Raw genomic sequence first — 21,859 nt, forward strand, 5'->3', positions numbered from 1 at the left:
TTTGACGCCCTGGCGTCGTGCGGTACGCCGTTTTGGTGATTTATAATTTATATTATTTGTGAACAATTTTAAAATATATCTTATGATTGCTAGACTTTCAGTTATGAGTTGTAGTTATGAGTTGTATTACTTCCGCAATTTATAGCATTGCTTTCGCCTCATGCCTAAAAATTTGTTATTGTTGGACTTGCAATTATGATTCGAATTTAACACTGCAAATTTTTCCCGCAATTTACACTTTGCTTAAGTTTCACGTTCAATTTGTTATATTAAGGGACTTTCAATTAGGATTTGTATTAATCTATTGCTTTGCCTCTGCGCCTTTAAGTTAATTTCAGCTAGGGTACGCTAGTTGCAGTGCATTCGGGTTGGGTCCCCCCCCCATTTTTTTCCTCTGGTTATTTCGTCCTATTACACTCGTTCCCTCATTATATATTCTAAATATTGTGCATTATATTTGACCACCCATTCTTCATCGTTTCGGCAGTACATTAAGATACATTTGGAATGCTACAGAGAAGTTTAGCATGGCCTCGCGCACGGTGTCATGCAAACTGGCCATTCGGCCTTCCATACGGCAAGCATAAGCCAGTCAGTTAGCATGATGTCGGCCAGCATGTTGTTGGCCAGCAGTCAGCCAGCATGTTGTTGGCCAGCAGTCAGCCAGCATGTTGTTGGCCAGCAGTCAGCCAGCATGTTGTTGGCCATACGGTCGCTAACGTTCTTTGGCCATCCGGCCTTCTGGGCTAATTTACTCTTCTTGTTCCTTCGCCATTGTTGTTTCTTACTACGTAATAGTATTCTATTTAATTTAACCTCATCTATCATTAGGTTAGGGGCCCTTACCTCCAACTGCTATTCCTTCCACTGTGCTCTGCCCGCTTGGCGCACAACGTCGGCTCCTTGTGTTCCCTTTTTCGCAGCCACGACAAGCCGGAACCCCCCCCCCCCACCCACCTTCCTCACCCTACTGCGGCGAGGAAAAGAACGCGAGCCGGATATTCCTCTTATCACCTTTACAACGCACGCAGCGGCGCCGGGATGCAGCCGCCCAGGGCCTACGTTAATACTATTATCTTCCCTTATTTTCTGGGCTATATGGTAGTATTAATATTATTCCGTATCGTTACTGTCATTCCAGTATTATTTTATTAAGAATATAAATTGTTATTATGGTTTGGCGTTGCTTTCTTAATTTCTTCCATTCTGCGGCACCTGCCGTCATCGGTTATTTACGATATTACATTGTATTCTTACATTGTACGGTTATTTACGACATTGTATTCTTAATATTATCCTTATTACAGTTACTGGATGCCAGTTCCCTGCCGTCGATTTCACTTTGCTCCTGTTCTAAAAGATGTAGCCGAAGTTCACGGCGTACTAGCTGCGGCTTGCAGACGCTCATTGACAACACAAGACTACACTCAGCGGCCACTTACGGCAGACTCCTTGGCTTCTATTCAGCTCTATCACCCGTCTGGAGGCAGAGATGGGATGGAGACCAAGGGTAATGTTCCCCGTTCACATTCTACATCCGCTTAGGACACAAGCATGTTATAGATTTGGCTTTAAGAATTGGTTCTTATTCCAATTTATTGTTTATGTATATATTGCTTTGTTGTATATACCCGTTCTTGGTATATGTATTGTTTATATTCAAGATTTATAGTGTTCCGTATTATCCCTGTTTATAGTTGCTTTGTGCTTCCTTGCTGTTCTCCTACTGGCTTTCTCCCACCTTTGCTCCTAGCAAAGGTACTTCCCCCTTCCGTTTGCTGGAAGATTCTTAGAATTGTTAGCCCCCTTCATTGCTACAGTATAGTTATTCGGAAAACTCTTATTCATCCAGGATTGTTAATTAAGGAATCTCTTAATTCCTGCTGCTGGGCCCCCTCCCCCCGTTTTTCCTCTCCGTATCGATTCAGCTAGGGTTTACCTCTCGTCTGTGCTCTTGCCTGTCACGATAACACTGCATGCCGCTTCTGCCCACCCTTACTGCCTTATATCTTTCAGCCAGGGGGAGGTGATCTACGCGACAAAAAATCGACGCACGCTCCGACTGGACCAGGTATCGCTTACATGGTCAGGAATCGACACTCTTCGGATCCTACAAGCACAGCGCAGGACGCACGCTTACCCTAGCCCATCGAGCGCCCCCTGGCAAGTTCTACCCGGCCCGTGCCCCAAGGAACAGGCAACACTTCTTCAGGGCGATTAATTCGCGCCGCCCTCGCAGAGCTAGGCTCGCCTTCAGCCGACCACGCCCTCTTACCTTTAGAATTGACAGGGCCACTCGGCTCTCTTGACGGGCTAGCCATCGGAGTTAACGGCGGGTCCAGCAACCAGCTGGAATACCCAGCTGACTATGCCCGGGACGTTGTTGCACTGCCACTCTGAGGCCTCCTTGCGACCAGCGGGCCTCGCCCTTCGGGGGGGGGGGGGTCCGGCCAGCTGGACTGCGGTGGGGGTGCAGCGCCGGTCCCCAAGTGTCCCGCTGTCCGCAGCTAATCCTTTGCCCAGTCTACATGCTAGTAAGAGTAAGGAACCCCTTCTCCTTAATAATCCTTCTCCCGCTGGCCCTCGCGGGATTGGGGGTGCTCCGCCGGAACCCCCAAAGTGATAAGCCTGCAGATAGCTAAGAAATATTCCCATGAATTGTAATTAGTCTAATTAATGCAACTTTCATTTACTACCTATGGATGTAGTTATTAACTGTAATTGATCTCTACTTTATCATTAAGGATTATTCATTATAATTATTCCTTAATACTTTATTGTTTTGCACTAGTCAATAATTATTTATCATTCATCCTAATTAGCTATTTGATTCATTAAAAATAATTTCTTATTATACTATTTGTTATTATTATTATTTATATAATAATAATTTTATTATTTATTAATTTATTATTTATTAATTTATATAATAAATTAATTTATTATATATTAATTTATTATATATTAATTTATTAATTTATTATTTACCATTATAAAATAAACAAGTCCCCAATCTGAGCACGTTTTCTTCCAACCTCAGAAAAAAACATTTCCAATAATTTTAAACTCTTACACTAAAATAATTTTTCTGGCATATCTGTGGGTCAGTTGTGTCTCTAGTCTATGAATTTCCCCCTTGGAAACTTATGTGTTGTTGTCATGTTTTATTCCTTTACTTTCCACATGTTGTGAGGAAGAATTCCATATATATAGGATGAATTATATCTTTCTTCTTAGTTTGTCTCACGGAATAAGCCATATTGAATGCCTTAAGACATGTTTAAATTTTGTTGTTTTTTTCCAAGTAGGTTTCATAATTGGGCTGTATGTTCAAGTGTGTACATACTTTTTTTTTTTTAATAAAATATGAAGGACATCAGAATTATTGGGGGAGGAAGAGGAGAAAAAAGTAAGAAAATTAAAGTGTACCCTTGTTTCTCTTAGATATAAATCCATTTTCTATTAAGCTTCCCGTTAAAAGAAAATGGATAAAATCTCAAGACTAAAATGAGTAAACTGGTATATTTTTTATATATACAAGAATTCTTACATTCTTTTTATACTATTGTTTAGGACCTGAACCCTGTTAGGCCAATCGAGATCCATCGGCAACACTAACTGCGCAATCACCCATCCAATGCTGGCTTGACCTAACAGTGCTTAACGTGACTAATCGCATTCATTACACCATTCCACTGACTATTTTTGTTTTGTTTTGCAGAGCATCTATGTCTACTCACCTCAGTCTCTATTATAAGTATCTCTAGGAAGTTCCATTACCTGTTGACGTAGACTTAACCAAATGTAAACTGTCAACAAAATTATTCACACACTCCTCGCCACTAATGTGATAGAGTGAGAAAATATACATAAGTTTAGAGGCAGCTCTCTAACAAGTGTTCAAGAAATGTGTAATTATTTAATTCAAAGTGATCTACAACCGAGCACCGCTCCTGTGCCAGGTAAGTCTACCACGGGCTCACCATAGCCCGTGCTACTGGTTCCGCTCCTGTGCCAGGTAAGTTACGGGCTCACCATAGCCCGTGCTACTTGGAACTTGTTCCGCGTAGCTGAATCTATAACAACAACATCATCTACGGCCAGAAATTTTACCGAAATTGATCAATCCAAGTCTAATATATGCAATATTAGAAGTAATTTGGTTCATATGTGTAGAAAACTAGTCCCAATAAAAGTTAATTTTGTTGGTTGCCATCATTCTCGTGGCCAAACTTGTATCTTGCTACGGCTGTAACAGTCCATAATTTGTCCCACCAACCATGCTTGCAATAGACACCAATATTTAAGGACGACAGGTTGAGTTTTATATCAGTAGAACCAGAATATACTTATTGGAGTACTGGTTAAGGTTAAGCGGTCAGCTGGATGTGGTAACAACTGTTGACCTTAGACAATAACAGACCACATGATCGCCGTCCTCCGCTCAACAAAGAGGTCCACTCTTACGTTTATTTTCTTATTTAGATCTGCGCTTTCTTTATAAACTATTTGTAAACGAAGAACAAACTATTTCTTTTTATCTTATACAATAAAAAAATCGTTAGAGTAAACATTTAAGGAGAATGAGAAATATTAAACATTGTATTCTGGGGCTCGGGCGTCCCCCAAGCAGACGCCTGACAAGAAAACGGCGCTCACAGACTTCCCCAGACGCGGGTGTCTTAATTATTAGTTTCCACTCTTGTCTACGGACCTAACCGCATCCTCACTAATAACCACCAGTAGTGTGGATATAAAAGGATTAAGTGTGAAAATAGGGCAAGAAACGGTGCTTATTTGCTGTGTTTCTAAGGTTTTAGGCAGTGTTAGGTCAACCACCTGTCCCAGTGTGACCAACGATCTGCCCCGCCGCCCTCAACCTTCACACTAAGGTTAGCATTTCCTCGATTCTCAAACGTCACCTTCACTTGAGCTGCTTAGATATATGTAGATTAGATGGTGATCATTCATGGCAAATGTTTTTTGAGATATATACAAGAGTTGTTACATTCTTGTACAGCCACTAGTACGCGTAGCGTTTCGGGCAGGTCCCTGGAATACAATCCCCGCCGCGAAGAATCGTTGTTACAGCCAAGTACACATTTTACTGTTGAGTTAAACAGAGTCTACAGTTAAGGATTTGCGCCCAGTAAATCCTCCCCGGCCAGGATACGAACCCATGACAAAGTGCTCGCGGAACGCCAGGCGAGTGTCTTACCACTACACCACGGAGACTGTATGTTATGTGTCTCATGACTGGATGTTATTTAAATGTGTGAGTGCATATCCCTAAAGTACATTGTGACTGTATACGTTGGTGGTCAAGCAGTCTGTAGTGCCAGTCACAAAATATTTAAAAAAATAAAGAAAAAAAAAGAGTTAAACTGCAAAAGGTGTATTCACAGTGAGGTAAACTGTAGGATAAAGCAGAGGGAAAAAAACATTACAAAATACTTTACTTTAAAACAAAAACTGAAGTTAAACAAATTACAAAAGACAAAATAATATCCAGGCTTGGCTTTAATACAAATTGCGCAAAAACAAACAAGATGAACAATCAAATTTACGTTACCTTAAGACGCAAAATAAAATATGGTGCAGAATGCTGTTAGCCAGTCTGACTAAATCCGCTACCACACCGAGATGTGTCAACAGGTCTACTCAGTTGAGCACACAAGAGTAATCTGAATCTTGGATAGCTTGGTAGCCCTATTTATACAGTATATCGGCCGGCCAGAGGGCGCTGGAGACTTCTTTAACTATGACCCGGCCGTTAAACTGCTTGTTACGGAGGGCGTGGCCTCCCAGCGACCCAGGTGCGAGGAGGGGTGACGGGAAACGGTGCAGGAGGGAGACTGGTAGACTGTCTAGACGTCTGACAGTAGTTGTTGTTGTTGTTGTTCTTGGCTGAAGTTCTTTATTACATAGACGTGAATGAGTAGAATAGGCGATAATGAAGTAGGCCGAATCTCTTCCTAGAGATTTTACCGTGACATACATAAATAATTCTTTTTTTTATATCATTACAGGTAAGGACAAAAATCAACGCTTCGAGGGGACAGAAATTCACCAGTTTGGAGGTACGTTCCTATTTCTTTCTGTTTTCGTAGCTAAAGTTTAGAGTTGGAGTAAACCCCAGGGTGGGAGAGGTGTTTATATAGTGTGGTGCGTGCTGTCATTACTGTTGCGGAGAGCTGTGGGTGCTGCCACGGGGGCCGCACACTTCACCCTCAATCGAATATTATTTAGAAAGCCTAGTTGAGGATTACCTCCCCCCCCCTATTAAATGTTACGTAGAATGGCTAGTGAGGATTACCCCATTGAATTTTATCTAGGAAGACTAGTTCAGGGTTACAAATATTGAATATAGCCTAGCAAGGCTAGTTGATATCTTGAGTCTTGAGATGATTTCGGGGCTTTAGTGCCCCCACGTACCTATTTTACTGCTAGGTAACAGGGGCATAGGGTGAAAGAAACTCTGCCCATTGTTTCTCGCCGGCGCCTGGGATCGAATTCAGGACCACAGGATCACAAGCCCAGCGTGCTGTCCGCTCGGCCGACCGGCTCCTTGTACCCCCCATTGAATTTAAACCTAGTAAGCTCGTTGACAAGTACCGCTTCCCCTTGAATATTACCTAATAAGGTAAGTACCTACGGGCTCACCATAGCCCGTGCTACTTGGAACTACTTGTTCCAAGTAGCGAATCTTTAACAACAACAACAACCTAACAAGGCAAGTTAAAAACTGTCCTCGATGAATAATTTGAGCTGACTTGACAAATCGCCTTTTTCCTGGGAATGATTAAATATAATGTTACTCCCTGGGAGTGCTTGGTTATCTTGAGGTTATCTTGAGATGATTTCGGGGCTTTTTAGTGTCCCCGCGGCCCGGTGCTCGACCAGGCCTCCACCCCCAGGAAGCAGCCCGTGACAGCTGACTAACACCCAGGTACCTGTTAGGTAACACCAAGGTGTAATGACTGCTTACCCTGTCGTAATAACCGCGGCCTCTATTGTAATAACCCAATGTTCCCCAGTATTAATCCTGTTATCTTGTGATCTCTCATAATCGTACTATACGCTCTCTGTTGTAATTCTCCGTCTCTCTTCACTCAATACCCCAGCTTAACACTGTTACAGTCCAGCATGACCCCTCACTGGACTGCCACGTATCTAAGAGGAATATTAAATGAGGAAGATACACCAAGGACAAGGGTTATTCGCTTATTACTAATTATAAAATAAAAACCATTAAAGCACTGCCACCACCTTCCCGACCAACCATACCTGAATGTGTCTGTCCCCGATCCCCCAGGAAGGCAAGGAATCAGTAACCATGGGACTCCGGGTAATATGAACTTCAGAAATAAATTTTGGAAAATTAGTTTGTGTAATTTACGTTACTAATTTGAATCCAAGGGCAACTTTAGTATCTATTAATAGTAGGAGAACATGGGGGCTTCCAATACAACACCTAAAAATGACAAAGTAGCAAAATATATCAAAGGGGAGTTAAGTGAATACCACTGGACAAGCTATACAATTTATTTTATGAAAACATGTAAATTAAGACAATTTGAACACATCACCTATTCTATTTCCCTAGAGGCACAATGGATATTTATTGAGGACACGAAAACTCAAGTGCTACTCTACCTTAAATACCCGCACTACGGCCACGATGTTGATGGCTGCCCTCAGCCCCGAGGATACGGGCTTGCGGCCCTGTTCCTAATACACTCCCAAGACACACTGATGAAATTTAGTTTTTCCAACTTATTGCTGGGAAGGATTGCTCCTCCCACCATCTAATACAGCCCCAGGGCTCCACCCATTATTTTGGCCCTGGCCAACCATTTAACACGTAGGCCTGAGGTCTGGCTCTCTAGGGCCAATAAGGACTTGGCCCTTATCTCAGGCCAATCACCTTCACTGATCTGTCGTGGAAAGCTACATGAATTTCTGAAGATTGAGTCAGCTCTCCCCAGCTAGAGAAGGGGGACAAGGCGCGTCTATGGAGCCCAGACACCTGCGAGCAATGTTTACAAAACTGATAATTTATGTTCAAGCCTGTCTCCTCTAAGATAGGAGTAGGGACATTTGACTCTGCCTGGTATGGGGAAGGCCGCTGCTGAGAGGGACAGAGAGGGATGAGAGGGGGTGGAGAGGGAAATATCTGAGTGGGGAAGTTGAGTGGGAGAAGCCAAGGTATCCACGACCACCCTACCCTCAGGTCAACCTCTTGACCCTGACAAATGGGCGACAGGGGGGGGGGGGGAAGAGGAGGAGACGAATGACGGCCAAGGGGAGGGGAGAAGGAAGGAGGGGAGAAGGGGAGGGAAAAGAGGGGAGAAGGGAGAACCAATGATCTGAGCCCCAGATCATTACAAAGGTACCCAGGTAACCCAGGTAACACCCAGGTACTTGGTGCACACATTGGCGGTAATAACCAGGAATGGTTCAGGTGTATTTGATGAACTCACTTGTAGCTACACTTGCAACTATATACTCTTTCTTGTTTATTAAAATATGATAATTTATATGAAGCCTTTGTCAATAATTATTATTACAATTATAGAAGAAGTTACATGTTTCTTATTAATAATATTCACTACTAAAATCACAAGCTATTGCATTTTGCAATTAAACTCTTCAGCTTGTTAAGAAGGCATTGGTTAAGTGTAATGGATATGAGAGACGAGAGAGGGCGGTTCACTTCTCAGGTTGCTACTCTTTGGTCAGAAATTGTCTTCTGCAAATGTTGAAAACACTTATACAAAAATCGTAGAGATTACAGATACACTTAAGTTACTCGTTTTGAAGATGTTATGAAATAATTACAGAAAATGTTATGATACAAGCACAGGAAATGGACAATTAATTATAGGACTTGATTACACTTGAAATTAGTCTGGTCAGGTAATGACAAGTGAAATGTGGGATAGTGATCCCGTAGAATTATCGTGTTATTTACTCTGTAGATTCGAAACCTATAATTTGCCAGTACAGGTTACTGATCACATGTCCTTGTATAACTAACCATCCTGTGTGATGGAGACGTTTAGCATCCCGTAGCTGGTTCTTTACACACTCTGTACTGCCCTTCATATAGTCTCGGGCAGCTGCACAATTGCACATGTACCCAAATGTGTTAAAAGAGGAATGTTTTTATATATTTTTCAAGATAGTTGCAGTTTTCTAAATAATTTCAGAAGACAATGAATGCTTGGAATAATTCCAGAATACCTTGAGACAATGCTGAGTCATTCCGGAACACCCTTATAGATTGTGCATGATTTCAAATGTTGTCCTCCAATCACAGCCTTCCCTGATGATTATCTGGTCTGTGAGGCTGTATTTGAATACAACGGCAGAGCCATCCAGCCACCACCACCACCACCACCACCACCACCATTCCCACCACCACCACCACCACAACCATTCCCACCACCATCACAGAAAATGCCGTCACAAAGAAATAAGGTTAAGTCAGAGGGGGATGTGTGTGTGCGGTCAGCATGAAGTGACCTGTCCAGGCCAGCTGGTCTTCCTGCGCTGGGGAGGGGGGGGGTGAGGGGTGTAAAGGGGGGGAGGTGTAGAGAGGAGACTAAAAAATGGAATTGGCTGGATTGTTATAATTTGTCGATGTCATTGCTCTTTATTTACTTGTTTACTTTAGTGGAGATGGCTGGTTGCACATAGGCTTAAGTATAGTTACACAGAGAGAGTTTTAAAGACTGCATCACACACACACACACACACACACACACACACACACACACACACACACACACATGTGGCCGGACGCACTTGAGTGAAAGACTGATCAACAAGTTACAACTGGTGAGGTCAGTCACCAGCCTGAGTACCTCTATGTGCTGAAACCATAGCACCAGCGACACTAATGTCCCTGTGGATGGTGATGAGTGCGGGTCAAACCCCTTTCACCAGTCTTGAATACTTTACTGGCACTGGAAGGACTATCCAACGCTTGGGAGACTTACGATACTTCACCGATAACTAAAGATAAGGTATGCAGGCGATGAGTCACAATAACGTGGCTAAAGTATCACAATCGACTTGAGAATGGTCCAGGACGGACCGAAACGTCGTCGTCCCTTCACCTTCTAGTGTGTGGTCTGGTCAACAAAGAAAAGGTAGTAGCTTTGACATCTTAGCCTTGTGAGATACTAGAGAAATTATACACAAGACTTGAAATTCTTGGGAAAAATTAATTTTGTTGCACAGCTTCGTCATGGGTTCACAGATGGGAAAACCTTCGACAAACATACAAAACTTCTCTAACAAGATGGAAATGATGATGGAAAAAAATGGGTTTTCTGATGGCATCTTCCTGGGCTGGCAGGAAGCCTTCGACATGTCCACACAGGAGAGGCTCCCACACAAACTTGAGAAAAAAGCTGCAGCAAATGTAAGCTTGGTAAACGAGGTGAGGGAATACATATCCAACAAGCAGCAAAGAAAAACGGTGAGTTTGGAGAGATCAGAATTGGAGGAAATTACCAGATATATCCTTATCAGCCAGAGGGCTGATAAGATGAATCGGAACCAAAGAGGATTGCAAAATGCTGCAGGAGGGTTTGGGCAACACAGGTGGTCAAATAAGAGGTCAAAGGTTGAGCGACATTAGTCAAAGAAAATCCAAGTGACGAGGTTATGGTCGGGGTGAGGTGGTCAAGGGCATATATAAGATGATGGGAAAATAAATGCTTGATTTTGGAAAAAATACCAAAGTCATCGAGTAGAGTTCCACCATGTCAGTAGATGTACATGTTATATTACGTGCAAAATATCATGTTATGTGCACAAATTATATGTGCAACAATTATCAGAAGAACATCAGCGGTGTACACAAAGCTGGTAAACAGTCGTATAGTTTTCAGGCTCATGGAAAAGAAAACTTTCAAGGCGTTGTACACTACCATCTTGACCAATCCCAAGACATGTCGCTCCAGTGTCAGATCCTCCTCTGCAACACAGACCAAGCCGGTATAATGTCCAGAGGTTTACTACCAGTCCCCAGACGTGGAGGACTAAACTATGGGGAATGGCTGAATGAACGAGACCTTACAACGTAATAAAATAGGAAGGCAAGAAGTGATATGATCACGACATATATGATTCTTACCATGAACAGGGGACAGAATCAAAATACGAGTGGAAACCTGAAATTCAGAACAGCCAAAGAGACGTAAAAAAAAGACTGTACAAATGGACAACAGTGATATGTGCTAAGAGGGGAGGTAGATGAGAGTTAATTTACATGGATTACAGGAAGTCGACTAGTACAATGACCCGGAGCCATGTCACACTAGTTACCACTAGTCGACTGGTAACTGAAAGGTGGGGCTCAGGGGTTGAAGCAAATATAGTTGAGTACATACCGGTGAGTTCATATAGGTAAGCAAACAGTCCGGCACGCGCCCGGGTGCTGCAACTACAATAGGTAAACAATTTTCACAAGTTAATGAGTGTTTAGTGTGTGGGAATTGGGCTCGCGTGTCCAAGTTTTGGCCCTGCTGGAGGAGGGAGAGACTGAGGGAGAGAATGAGGGAGATGGAGGGATGCCTGTGGAGGAGGAGGAGGGGGGAGGGAGAGAAAATAATTGCTATGCACTGAAGCAAAACCAAAAAAAATTGCCCGTAGGAAATATATTGAAATACAGATTTTGCCAGAAATTGAGTTTAAACAGAAATCGAGTTAAAAAGTTAAGCACCAACAGCTGGGGCATAAGTGTTGAGCCCTTGATCTCAGCCAGTGACTGCGCTTGACCAAACTCCGTGACCTGCCAGGGTAAGCGCTCCTGCCTTTTATGTCAAAAGTTGAACACGAACGGTGGAAGTGTTTTGGACGTGTCGTGATCATGTTCACGGAGCTATGTTGATCACCAGGGGCGCTAGTGTCGCCTGTCGCCACCTTTGTTTACCAATCTGGAACTAAACATCATTTTAAAGTAAAGGCTGCAGGAAGTTATGAAAAGTGGAGACCAAAAGTCAAAGCCCAACTGGTATCGTCGGAGCTCATATGAGAGCAGCCCCACGTAGGGAGGGAGAGTAGAAGCCCCGGGGTGGGAGGGCAGCAATACTATCACTGTCACACTAACATACCACCATACAATCTCACATCACCACCACCACACCACCACCACCACACTACGACACCACCACACAACACCACCACCACACCACCACCACCACACTACCACACCACTACACACCACCACCACCACCACACTACCACACCACCACCACCACACTACCACACCACCACACCACTACACACCACCACACCACCACCACCACACCACCACCACCACACCACCACACCACCACCACCACACCACCACACCACCACCACACTACACACCACCACCACCACACTACCACACCACTACACACCACCACACCACCACCACCACACACCACCACACCACCACCACCACACCACCACACCACCACCACACTACCACACCACCACACCACTACACACCACCACACCACCACCACCACACCACCACCACCACACTACCACACCACCACACCACCACACCACCACCACCACACTACCACACCACTACACACCACCACACCACCACCACCACACCACCACACCACCACACACCACCACACACCACCACACACCACCACACACCACCACCACCACCACACCACCACACCTCCACACCACCACACAACACTACCACACCACCACACCACCACACACCACCACACACCACCACACCACCACACACCACCACACACCACACACCACCACACACCACCACACACCACCACACACCACCACACCACCACACCACCACACACCACCACACACCACACACCACCACACACCACCACACACCACCACCACCACCACACCACCATAACCCCAGTAGCTGGAGGAGTTGGAAGAGGAAGATTTATGAAGCAATTCAGAGCGCAATATAATACAAGTTGTGGTGGACACGACGCGAAAACACCACCAGTCTGCCCGGACCCCGTGGTCCACCTGGTGACTGTTGCCTGGTGCCCAGACCCTGAGACCCACCTGGTGACTGTTGCCTGGGGGGGGGGGGGGAGGGGGTGACTGTTGCCTGGGGGGGGGGAGGGGGTGACTGTTGCCTGGGGGGGGGGTTACTGTTGCCTGGGGGGGGGGTGACTGTTGCCTGGGGGGGTGACTGTCGCCTGGGGGGGTGACTGTCGCCTGGGGGGGTGACTGTCGCCTGGGGGGGTGACTGTCGCCTGGGGGGGGGGGCTACAGTACCTATAATAATATATTCCTATAATAATATAATATAATAATAGCGTGGTACCTTTGATTTAAGTGATCGTCAAATGGGTACCAAATAAGTGACAAATGGTTGTCAAATTGACCTCAAAATTACTACTGACTGCCAAATGGGTGTCAAGTGAATACTAAATGATTCCGAATTTGGTTATATGAAGGCTGATGAATGTAAATGAATGTCGATGAATGTAAAGGGTGTCAAATGGGTGGAGGTACACACACACACACACACACACACACACACACACACACGGGCTACTTCCTGGGGATGTGTGTGTGTGTGTGTGTGTGTTAGAAATATATGTACTAGATACATTAGAGTAAAAAATAGATTGATTAGAAAGGCGGGGTCCAAGAGCTAATAGCTCGATTCTACAGACACAAATAGTAAAAACAAATAATAAATACCCAGACCTGGCTCTTGATTATTTTATTGTTTGCTGTACAACTCTGTAATTTAATTTCTGTTGGTTTAATTTACAGTTGGGTGTTACGCCACCAGTTACACAATATATTTCCACACACATTAATCTAAACTTTCGATGCTGTGTGCTTTTTAAAGCGAATTAATTGTTTTGGAATGATCTGACGGAATTAAAATGCTTTTTTTATAAGTATTGCACAAAATACATGAATTAGGGGTTACAAATTCAATTTAATAATTGCTTTAATAATGGCTTGTATTGCGTCGTTAAACTCGTATTGTTCCGTTAAACGCTGATGCTGAGAGTTGTAGATAATCATTAGTTTTACATGTGATAATTGTTGTAGCGATAGTGGAGATGTTTATTGTTAGGCTGTATGACGGTGGGGAGCCGGTCGGCCGAGCGGACAGCACGCTGGGCTTGTGATCCTGTGGTCCTGGGTTCAATCCCAGGCGCCGGCGAGAAACAATGGGCGGAGTTTCTTTCACCCTATGCCCCTGTTACCTAGCAGTAAAATAGGTACCTGGGTGTTAGTCAGCTGTCACGGGCTGCTTCCTGGGGGGTGGAGGCCTGGTCGAGGACCGGGCCGCGGGGACACTAAAGCCCCGAAATCATCTCAAGATAACCTCAAGAAGGGTGGGGGGTCAGGGTGGGGACGGTGGGGGGGTCAGGGTGGTGTACACCCATACACCCAGGCTGGGGGAGGTGCTGGGTACACCCAGGCTGGGGGAGGTGCTGGGTACACCCAGGCTGGGGGAGGTGCTCCTGTTGACAGTCCTGCTTCGAACGATGGTCTTGATTGTACTTTAATTATGTCTACATTTCGGCCTGAACCTGTCACTCTGGGTCCGTCTAATCATCCAAAACTTCCTACTTACGTAAGTAATTAAGAAATATGATATATTTACTCACTATAATGTTCATGCTGAATGTAAAACATTAATTTTTTTTTTACTTTGAAATAATTTTATAGCGAAATTTGGTCCATTTAATTACCCAAAGCCAGAACATTGTTGCTTGGATCGTCGACTTCCTGTGGCGTCACTCTGCTACATTGTTTCGTCTACTTGCGTTATAAAATTATATTATTTCAGAGTAAAAATGTTTTTTTTCGAGTTTAACATTCAGTACCAATATTATAGTGAGTAAATATATCATAGTTCTTCATTACTTTCGTAATGCTAGGAAACTTTGCGTAATTAGACGGACCTGTACGTCTTGTTTACTGTCTCTTCTATGTGGAGAATGAGCCGTCGTTTTTTACTGTTGATAACACTTGTTCCTTAATTTCTGCATTCTTGTTGTTGAAGCCCGCATGTTGGAACATTACGACGATGACCATAACAAATTATAACAGCTTGCCATTCAATGTTTATATGACAGATTTTTCCAATGACGAGAGTTCATATACACAATGCAACACTTTAAACCAAAGAACTGTTGAAACACATAACGGAAGCCTTTCAGCCTTAACCCTCCTTAGACGTGGTTTTCTATGCTTAACATTAGCCTCTGATAATATAGGTTAAACCGGATTGGATTGTGCTCTGTGGCGTATGAGACTCACAAGATTAATCCCTTTGAAAACTGTCAGTGACTGACGGATTGTTGAGCTGACTGCTATACATCTACACGGAGGCTGAGCTGGGTATGGGAATGCTGTAATGTGAGCTCGACAAGCCCAGATATGAACACACAACCAACGGGTTTGAAACACACTTAGTCTGTCTGTTATTCTTTACTGGGCAGAGAGAGAGTGGCAGGTCTCCTCCCCGGCCCCCTCACTCCTCCGCTCTACCCAGCACCCGCGCCTAAGTGTCGATAGTGTCGTAGCGCTCAGAACCCGCCCGCAGCACCATATGTTAAACGTGACGACACCCGCGGTGCGATAGTGCAATATTCCTCCAACAGATGGCAGCGATACCGGCCTCTTGGCGCCATTTTTCTCCGCTCGTGGTACTCATAATATGAATTTTAGTTCCCATGCTCATTTATGCTCAGGAAAAATAAATAAAAATATGGTTTCATTTCACACTACTTGTAGTGTTTTATTTGACATGGAAATAGACAACAATGTTTCCGTGAGTAATGAATGTCCCGTTATTTTGGCTTCATGTTTGTATAATTACTTCTTTTGTTTCGTATAATCTTGCGACATGAAGTTTGTTCTTCGTTTGTTTACAAAATTGCGCGAGTGTAAAATTCTTAAAAGTGAAGTCTAGAATTGTGAATGTGAAGGAGGAGAGTTGTTACTGGCCCGCCCTCACGAGGCGGGGCCAGACACCCGCCCTCACGAGGCGGGGCCAGACACCCGCCCTCACGAGGCGGGGTCAGACACCCGCCCTCACGAGGCGGGGCCAGACACCCGCCCTCACGAGGCGGGGCCAGACACCCGCCCTCACGAGGCGGGGCCAGACACCCGCCCTCACGAGGCGGGGCCAGACACCCGCCCTCACGAGGCGGGGCCAGACACCCGCCCTCACGAGGCGGGGCCAGACACCCGCCCTCACGAGGCGGGGCCAGACACCCGCCCTCACGAGGCGGGGCCAGACACCCGCCCTCACGAGGCGGGGCCAGACACCCGCCCTCACGAGGCGGGGCCAGACACCCGCCCTCACGAGGCGGGGCCAGACACCCGCCCTCACGAGGCGGGGCCAGACACCCGCCCTCACGAGGCGGGGCCAGACACCCGCCCTCACGAGGCGGGGCCAGACACCCGCCCTCACGAGGCGGGGCCAGACACCCGCCCTCACGAGGCGGGGCCAGACACCCGCCCTCACGAGGCGGGGCCAGACACCCGCCCTCACGAGGCGGGGCCAGACACCCGCCCTCACGAGGCGGGGCCAGGCACCCGCCCTCACGAGGCGGGGCCAGGCACCCGCCCTCACGAGGCGGGGCCAGGCACCCGCCCTCACGAGGCGGGGGCCAGACACCCGCCCTCTACACTAACACGTCTTATTTCATACGTCTTGGTCCTCAACGCATAAATTACAATGTTCTATGACAAAGTAAATAGGTTAGGTGGGTTGCATGGGTCTGTAAGTATTTGGTTAGGCCAGGACTGTATTTTCTACGTTGTGGTAAAGTGCTCTCTGCGTGTTACGGAACGTTATACTTAAATTTAGGTTACTGACCGGTTACTGTGGCCGGGTACTGACACAGGATGGGTTATTATGACTGGGAACTTCACTGAATCAGAGTGAAAATCAGACAGTTATTATAAACAAAATCAAATATGGATCTAATTTTGGAAGTAGATTCACGTGCAGCCTAGCGCCTAATTTAAAAAATTCTGGCAAGTTTGGACACTCTTAGGCGATATAACGAGTCAAATTAGACCCGGATATGGGTCAGAATGAGTTTACAAAGACGAATCCGTATTAGAACACGAAAAGGCCGAATTTGAATCCGAAAATAAATCTGAGAACGAATCCGAAAATGAATCTCCGTGTGAATTCAAAATGAACCGGGAGAGAGACTTTGGGTGGGGGGAGGGGGAGGGGGGGGGGGGAGGAATAAATAAAAAACTTGACTGTAAATTAGGTCGTCTTCGGGAGCTGTCGACCGTGGGAGGAAAAACATTATTGATTACCTGAAAACGATGGATCAATCAGCCGTATTATTAAAAACTCTGTGATTGGCTAACCTCCCTACCAGTACGAGACGAGCGCTGGGGTTTGTAAGGGGTGAGGTTTTGCGGGGGTGGGTGTTGGGCTTGGGTGTTTTTGGGGGGGGGGCAGGGGGGTCCAGGGATGAGGGTGGTGTCGTGGGAGAGTGATTAAGGACGGAAGGGATAGGTGGGGAGAAGAGGGAAGATGGGGAGGTGGATGGAAGGAGGGAAGTTATCTTGAGATGATTTTGGGCGCTTTTTAGTGTCCCCGCGGCCCGGTCCTCGACCAGGCCGCGGGAAAGGAGGGAAAGGAGGTTTCTTCACTTTCACTTATTATTGTTTTTATTGTGTTCCACAAAGTAAGGAAGTTTGTGTATTTACCTAGTTGTATCCACCTAGTTGTGCTTGCGGGGGTTGAGTTCTGGCTCTTGCGGACCACTTCTCAACTGTCAATCAATCAACAGATTTTTGTTTCTTTCCACACACACATAGGAAGCAGCCTGTAACAGCTGTCTAACTCCCAGGTACCTATTAACTGCTAGGTAACAGGGGACATCAGGTTGAAAGAAACTGCCCATTTGTTTCCGCCATCGCCTGGGATCGATCTCGGGTACCTAGATTTACGCATCCAAAATGCTGTCCACTCAGCTACCAGGCGCCTGTGTATGTGTATATGTGTGTACCCCAACCCGTTCTCGCAAATTTAATAAGTCAATATTGACTTATTAAATATGTGCATAGGTGACATACTTAACATAATAGATACCCTTAAAAAGATTCATAGAAAACACCGACCTTACCTAACCTTGTTAGTATCTTAAGATAAGCATCTTATTGCTTCGTAATTACAATTATTACCTAACCTATAATAGGTATAGGTTAAGTAATAATTGTAATTACGAAGCAATAAGATGGTTATCTTAAGATACTAACAAGGTTAGGTAGTGTACCCGCAGGATTGAGCCGCTAGCTACTGGACCCCGCCGTTCTTACCCTCCATTAGCTAAACATTATCCATTATCCCTCCATTATCTTGTATGTATGTACCTTACCTGAATAATCATTTATTATTATTTATTATTATCTAAACTACTGTACTCCCCTAACTGGTCTGTGTGTAGTTACAAACACTGAAAGTTTCCTTTTTGTCCTGGACAATATACTTGCCGGTTGGTCAGTAAGCCAAGTGTGGCCGTTGTGACCTGCCTGCTGTTAATTGGTCTTAACACCGAAACGAACCACGTGGTACATAAAGGAAGGGGGGGGGGGGGACAGGAGCTACATATCGACCAGGAGTGTCCCCACGAGCTGCCCAACATGGTGATGACCACAACAGTCACCTCGCTCAGTGACACACCGCTCCGGCTAAAACTGAGCTATAGTTTTTTTTAACTCTTTTAACCCTGTCGTAGCTCAGTCGATTAAGGCAATGTCTGGGATGCTCCCGGACGCAGGTTCGAATCCTCGTCACGGCCCTTGTGGATTTGTTCTATAGTTAAAAGTTATTTTATACAACTGTATTATAGTTGTGTTTTTTTAGCGAGTATTGTATTATATTTAGTGAAGCTGCAGCTTGAAGTAGCGTGTTGGTGGCAGCTATTAACAGTCGGGAGGGAGGGAATTACCAATAGAAACCACCAGGCCATTACGACTATATAGCACTTGGAAGGTGTCAGGATAACGATTTAGGATGGGACGGGGGGAAGGAATGGTGCCCAACCACTTTGACGGAGCCTCATAATCGGTGATTATCTAAGAGATAACCTCAAGGACCGTTAGTGAGCGTTGAGCTATAATTAACGAGTTATTGCTGGCGTATAATATCTGTCTCCAAACTGCCAATTATCGACGTGCATAATTTTAACACAGCCGTCAGGCTACAGGAAGGCCCTCTGACTCCCGCCATAAGGTATAACTGACATATTTTGAACAATTATATTCTCTCAAACGCTCACCGGTAATAATTTGTACGCTTTTATGGCGCGCTTTTATTTGCCGATGTTTTTTTGTTCCAGTATAGCGGGCAACACATACGCAGGTTTCCAGCACCATCGAAGTTATCGTACTCGTGGCGTCAAGCTATCGTACCATAATATACTGATGGTCAGTGTACTGACCGAACCTCACGATACCAGCCTGCGAGGCACTGTGCTTTGGGGTTAAGGTTCATGGGGGCTCTGCACTGTTTGGATACAGTGCTGCTAGTTAGGAGTTAGTTTAGAGTTAGGAGTGAGGAACTAACGTGGTGGAGGTGGGGTCCCTCGATTGTTTCAAGCGTGGGTTGGACATGTATATGAGTGGGATTGGGTGGTTATAAATAGAAGCTGCCTCGTATGGGTCAATAGGCCCTCTGCAGTTACCTTTATTCTTATGTTCAATTTTTTTATAATGTGAGTCACCGAATATTAGGCATTCTGCCTTCAGTTTGGATGCAGGTTTTGATAACGTTTTGATAAGGTTTTGATAACCTTACTTCTTTGATTTCTTCTGACAGCTTGTCATCTATTTACCATCCTGTCAGGTGGCTGGGAGCAGATCAGTGTAACCAATACATGTTTGTCCGATTATCAAACCATTAACATGTAATTGTGCAATCAACTACCACTTTCTGGTTTATTTCCTGGAATTTTCCTCAGGTGTTTCCCCTCAGGAAAACACCTGATTTGCACCTGCTCACCTGTTCTTGATCTCTGTGTGACAGGCCTCGAGGAAGGCGACTTTCTTGATTAATTTCTGATTTTTGTTTCAATAATCCCATTAAGGTCCGGCGTGTCGCTCTGCCCTCTCTCCCCGATGACCAGAGTCTGTGAGTGTTGTTATACGGTGTTGTTATTGTTGTAGTCATAACTGGAGAGGTTGTGATGTGTTTGTTGTCAAGCTGGTGGTGTCCAGGGCTCTGACGTGTGTGTGTGTATGTGTGTATATGTGTGTGTGTTTGTATGTGTGTGTATTTTTACTATTTGCGCTAGAATTGAGCTATTAGCTCTTGGATCCCAGTTTTCACCTCGCCCAGGCGCCATACTGGGGCTGTATGTCCCATTACTAACCTTCCCTCCCTCCCTCTCTCCCCTTCCTCCCTCCCTCCCAACTCCCCTTCCCACCCTGCATTTGGCCCATTGTTTCTCCGTTCATCCTGCAATACGGACGTCAGCGGCAAGATTCACACCCCGTGTATCCTGGGATTAACAAGAGCTTATGCCTAACGCAAGCACATTCTGAGCCGCGCTGAGTCATCCCCAAGTTCTTATCCTCTTGGGGTGTTAAATGTCTGGTGTTGGGGTGTTGTGGTCTGGTGTTGGGGTGTTGTGGTCTGGTGTTATATGTGTGGTGTTGGGGGTGTTAAATGTCTGGTGTTGAATTTGAATGTAGTGATCATCTTGAAGCGTTCACATTTTTGGTGGGTTTATATTCGAATGTGTGGGGGGGGGGGGGAGGGGGTGTTGAATTTAATGAACGGGTTAAAATATAAACATATTTTTTGTTTTAATTATCTACTGTGGTGATTAGACTCCTTAATAATAATTCAAAGAGCTATAAACTTTCCAACAATGTGTAATTCCTTGAGGGAACTGACAGTTGCTGAATATTGTGGAATTCAACTCCGGAATGTTGACCAGACCACACACTAGAAGGTGAAGGGACGACGACGTTTCGGTCCGTCCTGGACCATTCTCAAGTCGATTGTAATGAGGAAGAGAGAGAAGATTAAGCCACCCAAAAGGTGGCTTGGACATGAATAGCCCATAAGTGGTGGCCCTTTTGAGCCATTCCCAGTATTAAGAGATGATACTGGAGATCTGTGGAGGTGCGACTGCACCCTGCGTGACGGGAGATGTCTCCCGGTAATGAGGAAGTAGATGCAGGCAATAAATAGGCACGAGAGAGGTGAGGAGCAAAGTAAGGTGTAGTAGAGGGGATAGTAGTAGGAATAAGAACTGCAGAGGGCCTATTGGCCCATACGAGGCAGCTCCTATTATAACCAACGAATGAGGAGATAGTAATAGGAATAAAAAGAAGATAGCAAGGGAACGTAATTCCTGAATATTTTATATTCCTAGTTTTGTTAAATTAGTGGCCGAGTTACATTCCACGTTTTGTTAAATTAGTGGCTGAGTTACATTCCACGTTTTGTTAAAAATCTTGGCGACGGTGTATCCAGGTTTATGTTAATGTCCCGAGCTCTGGGAGGTTAACTGTCAACCCTTCGGTATATTGGTATAGAGAGATATTGTCAATAATACCCAAAATACAACCCTTCCTATCTCCCTTCACTGTCTTCCTCTCCACTATACATATCTCTCTCATTCTCTGCCTCGAGGTCATTCTGTCTCTTCCTCACTCCCTACCTCCACGAGGACCGAGAATTCTGCTGTACAGCGAGTGATTGGCGGGAGTTTTGTGTGGGGGCGCGGCGGGCGCGGGAGATTGGGCGGAGGGGCGGAAATTAGCGAGCCGACGGTAAAGGTGCAGATGGTAATTTCTGGCGCGAGAAGTGGCGGACAGCGGAGGCAGCAGT

At 45.3% G+C, this 21,859-nt stretch overlaps 2 protein-coding genes across 3 annotated transcripts in view; both read left to right on the plus strand.

The window, feature by feature from the left end:
* LOC138373605 (uncharacterized) overlaps positions 1-2,777 on the plus strand; it is a 34,456-nt gene extending 31,679 nt beyond the window's left edge. The window contains exons 3-4 of one of the 2 annotated variants that reach the window (XM_069339913.1): positions 1,308-1,510; positions 2,017-2,777. In XM_069339913.1, coding sequence (XP_069196014.1) covers positions 1,308-1,510; positions 2,017-2,221 — 408 coding nt within the window. In that variant the 3' untranslated portion in view covers positions 2,222-2,777. Of the gene's footprint in view, positions 1-1,307 lie in introns of both variants that reach the window. The other variant, XR_011231267.1, reaches the window with a different exon arrangement.
* A 2,005-nt stretch (positions 2,778-4,782) lies between these two features.
* The window catches only part of oxt (Xylosyltransferase oxt), a 295,185-nt gene continuing 278,108 nt past the window's right edge, over positions 4,783-21,859 (plus strand). Inside the window, exon 1 of the mRNA XM_069339916.1 lies at positions 4,783-4,892. The gene's annotated coding sequence lies outside the window, so the exon portion shown is untranslated. The remainder of the gene's footprint in view (positions 4,893-21,859) is intronic.

The sequence above is a fragment of the Procambarus clarkii genome, chromosome 42 (genome assembly GCF_040958095.1).
Source record: "Procambarus clarkii isolate CNS0578487 chromosome 42, FALCON_Pclarkii_2.0, whole genome shotgun sequence".
Classification (NCBI taxonomy): Eukaryota; Metazoa; Arthropoda; class Malacostraca; order Decapoda; family Cambaridae; genus Procambarus; species Procambarus clarkii.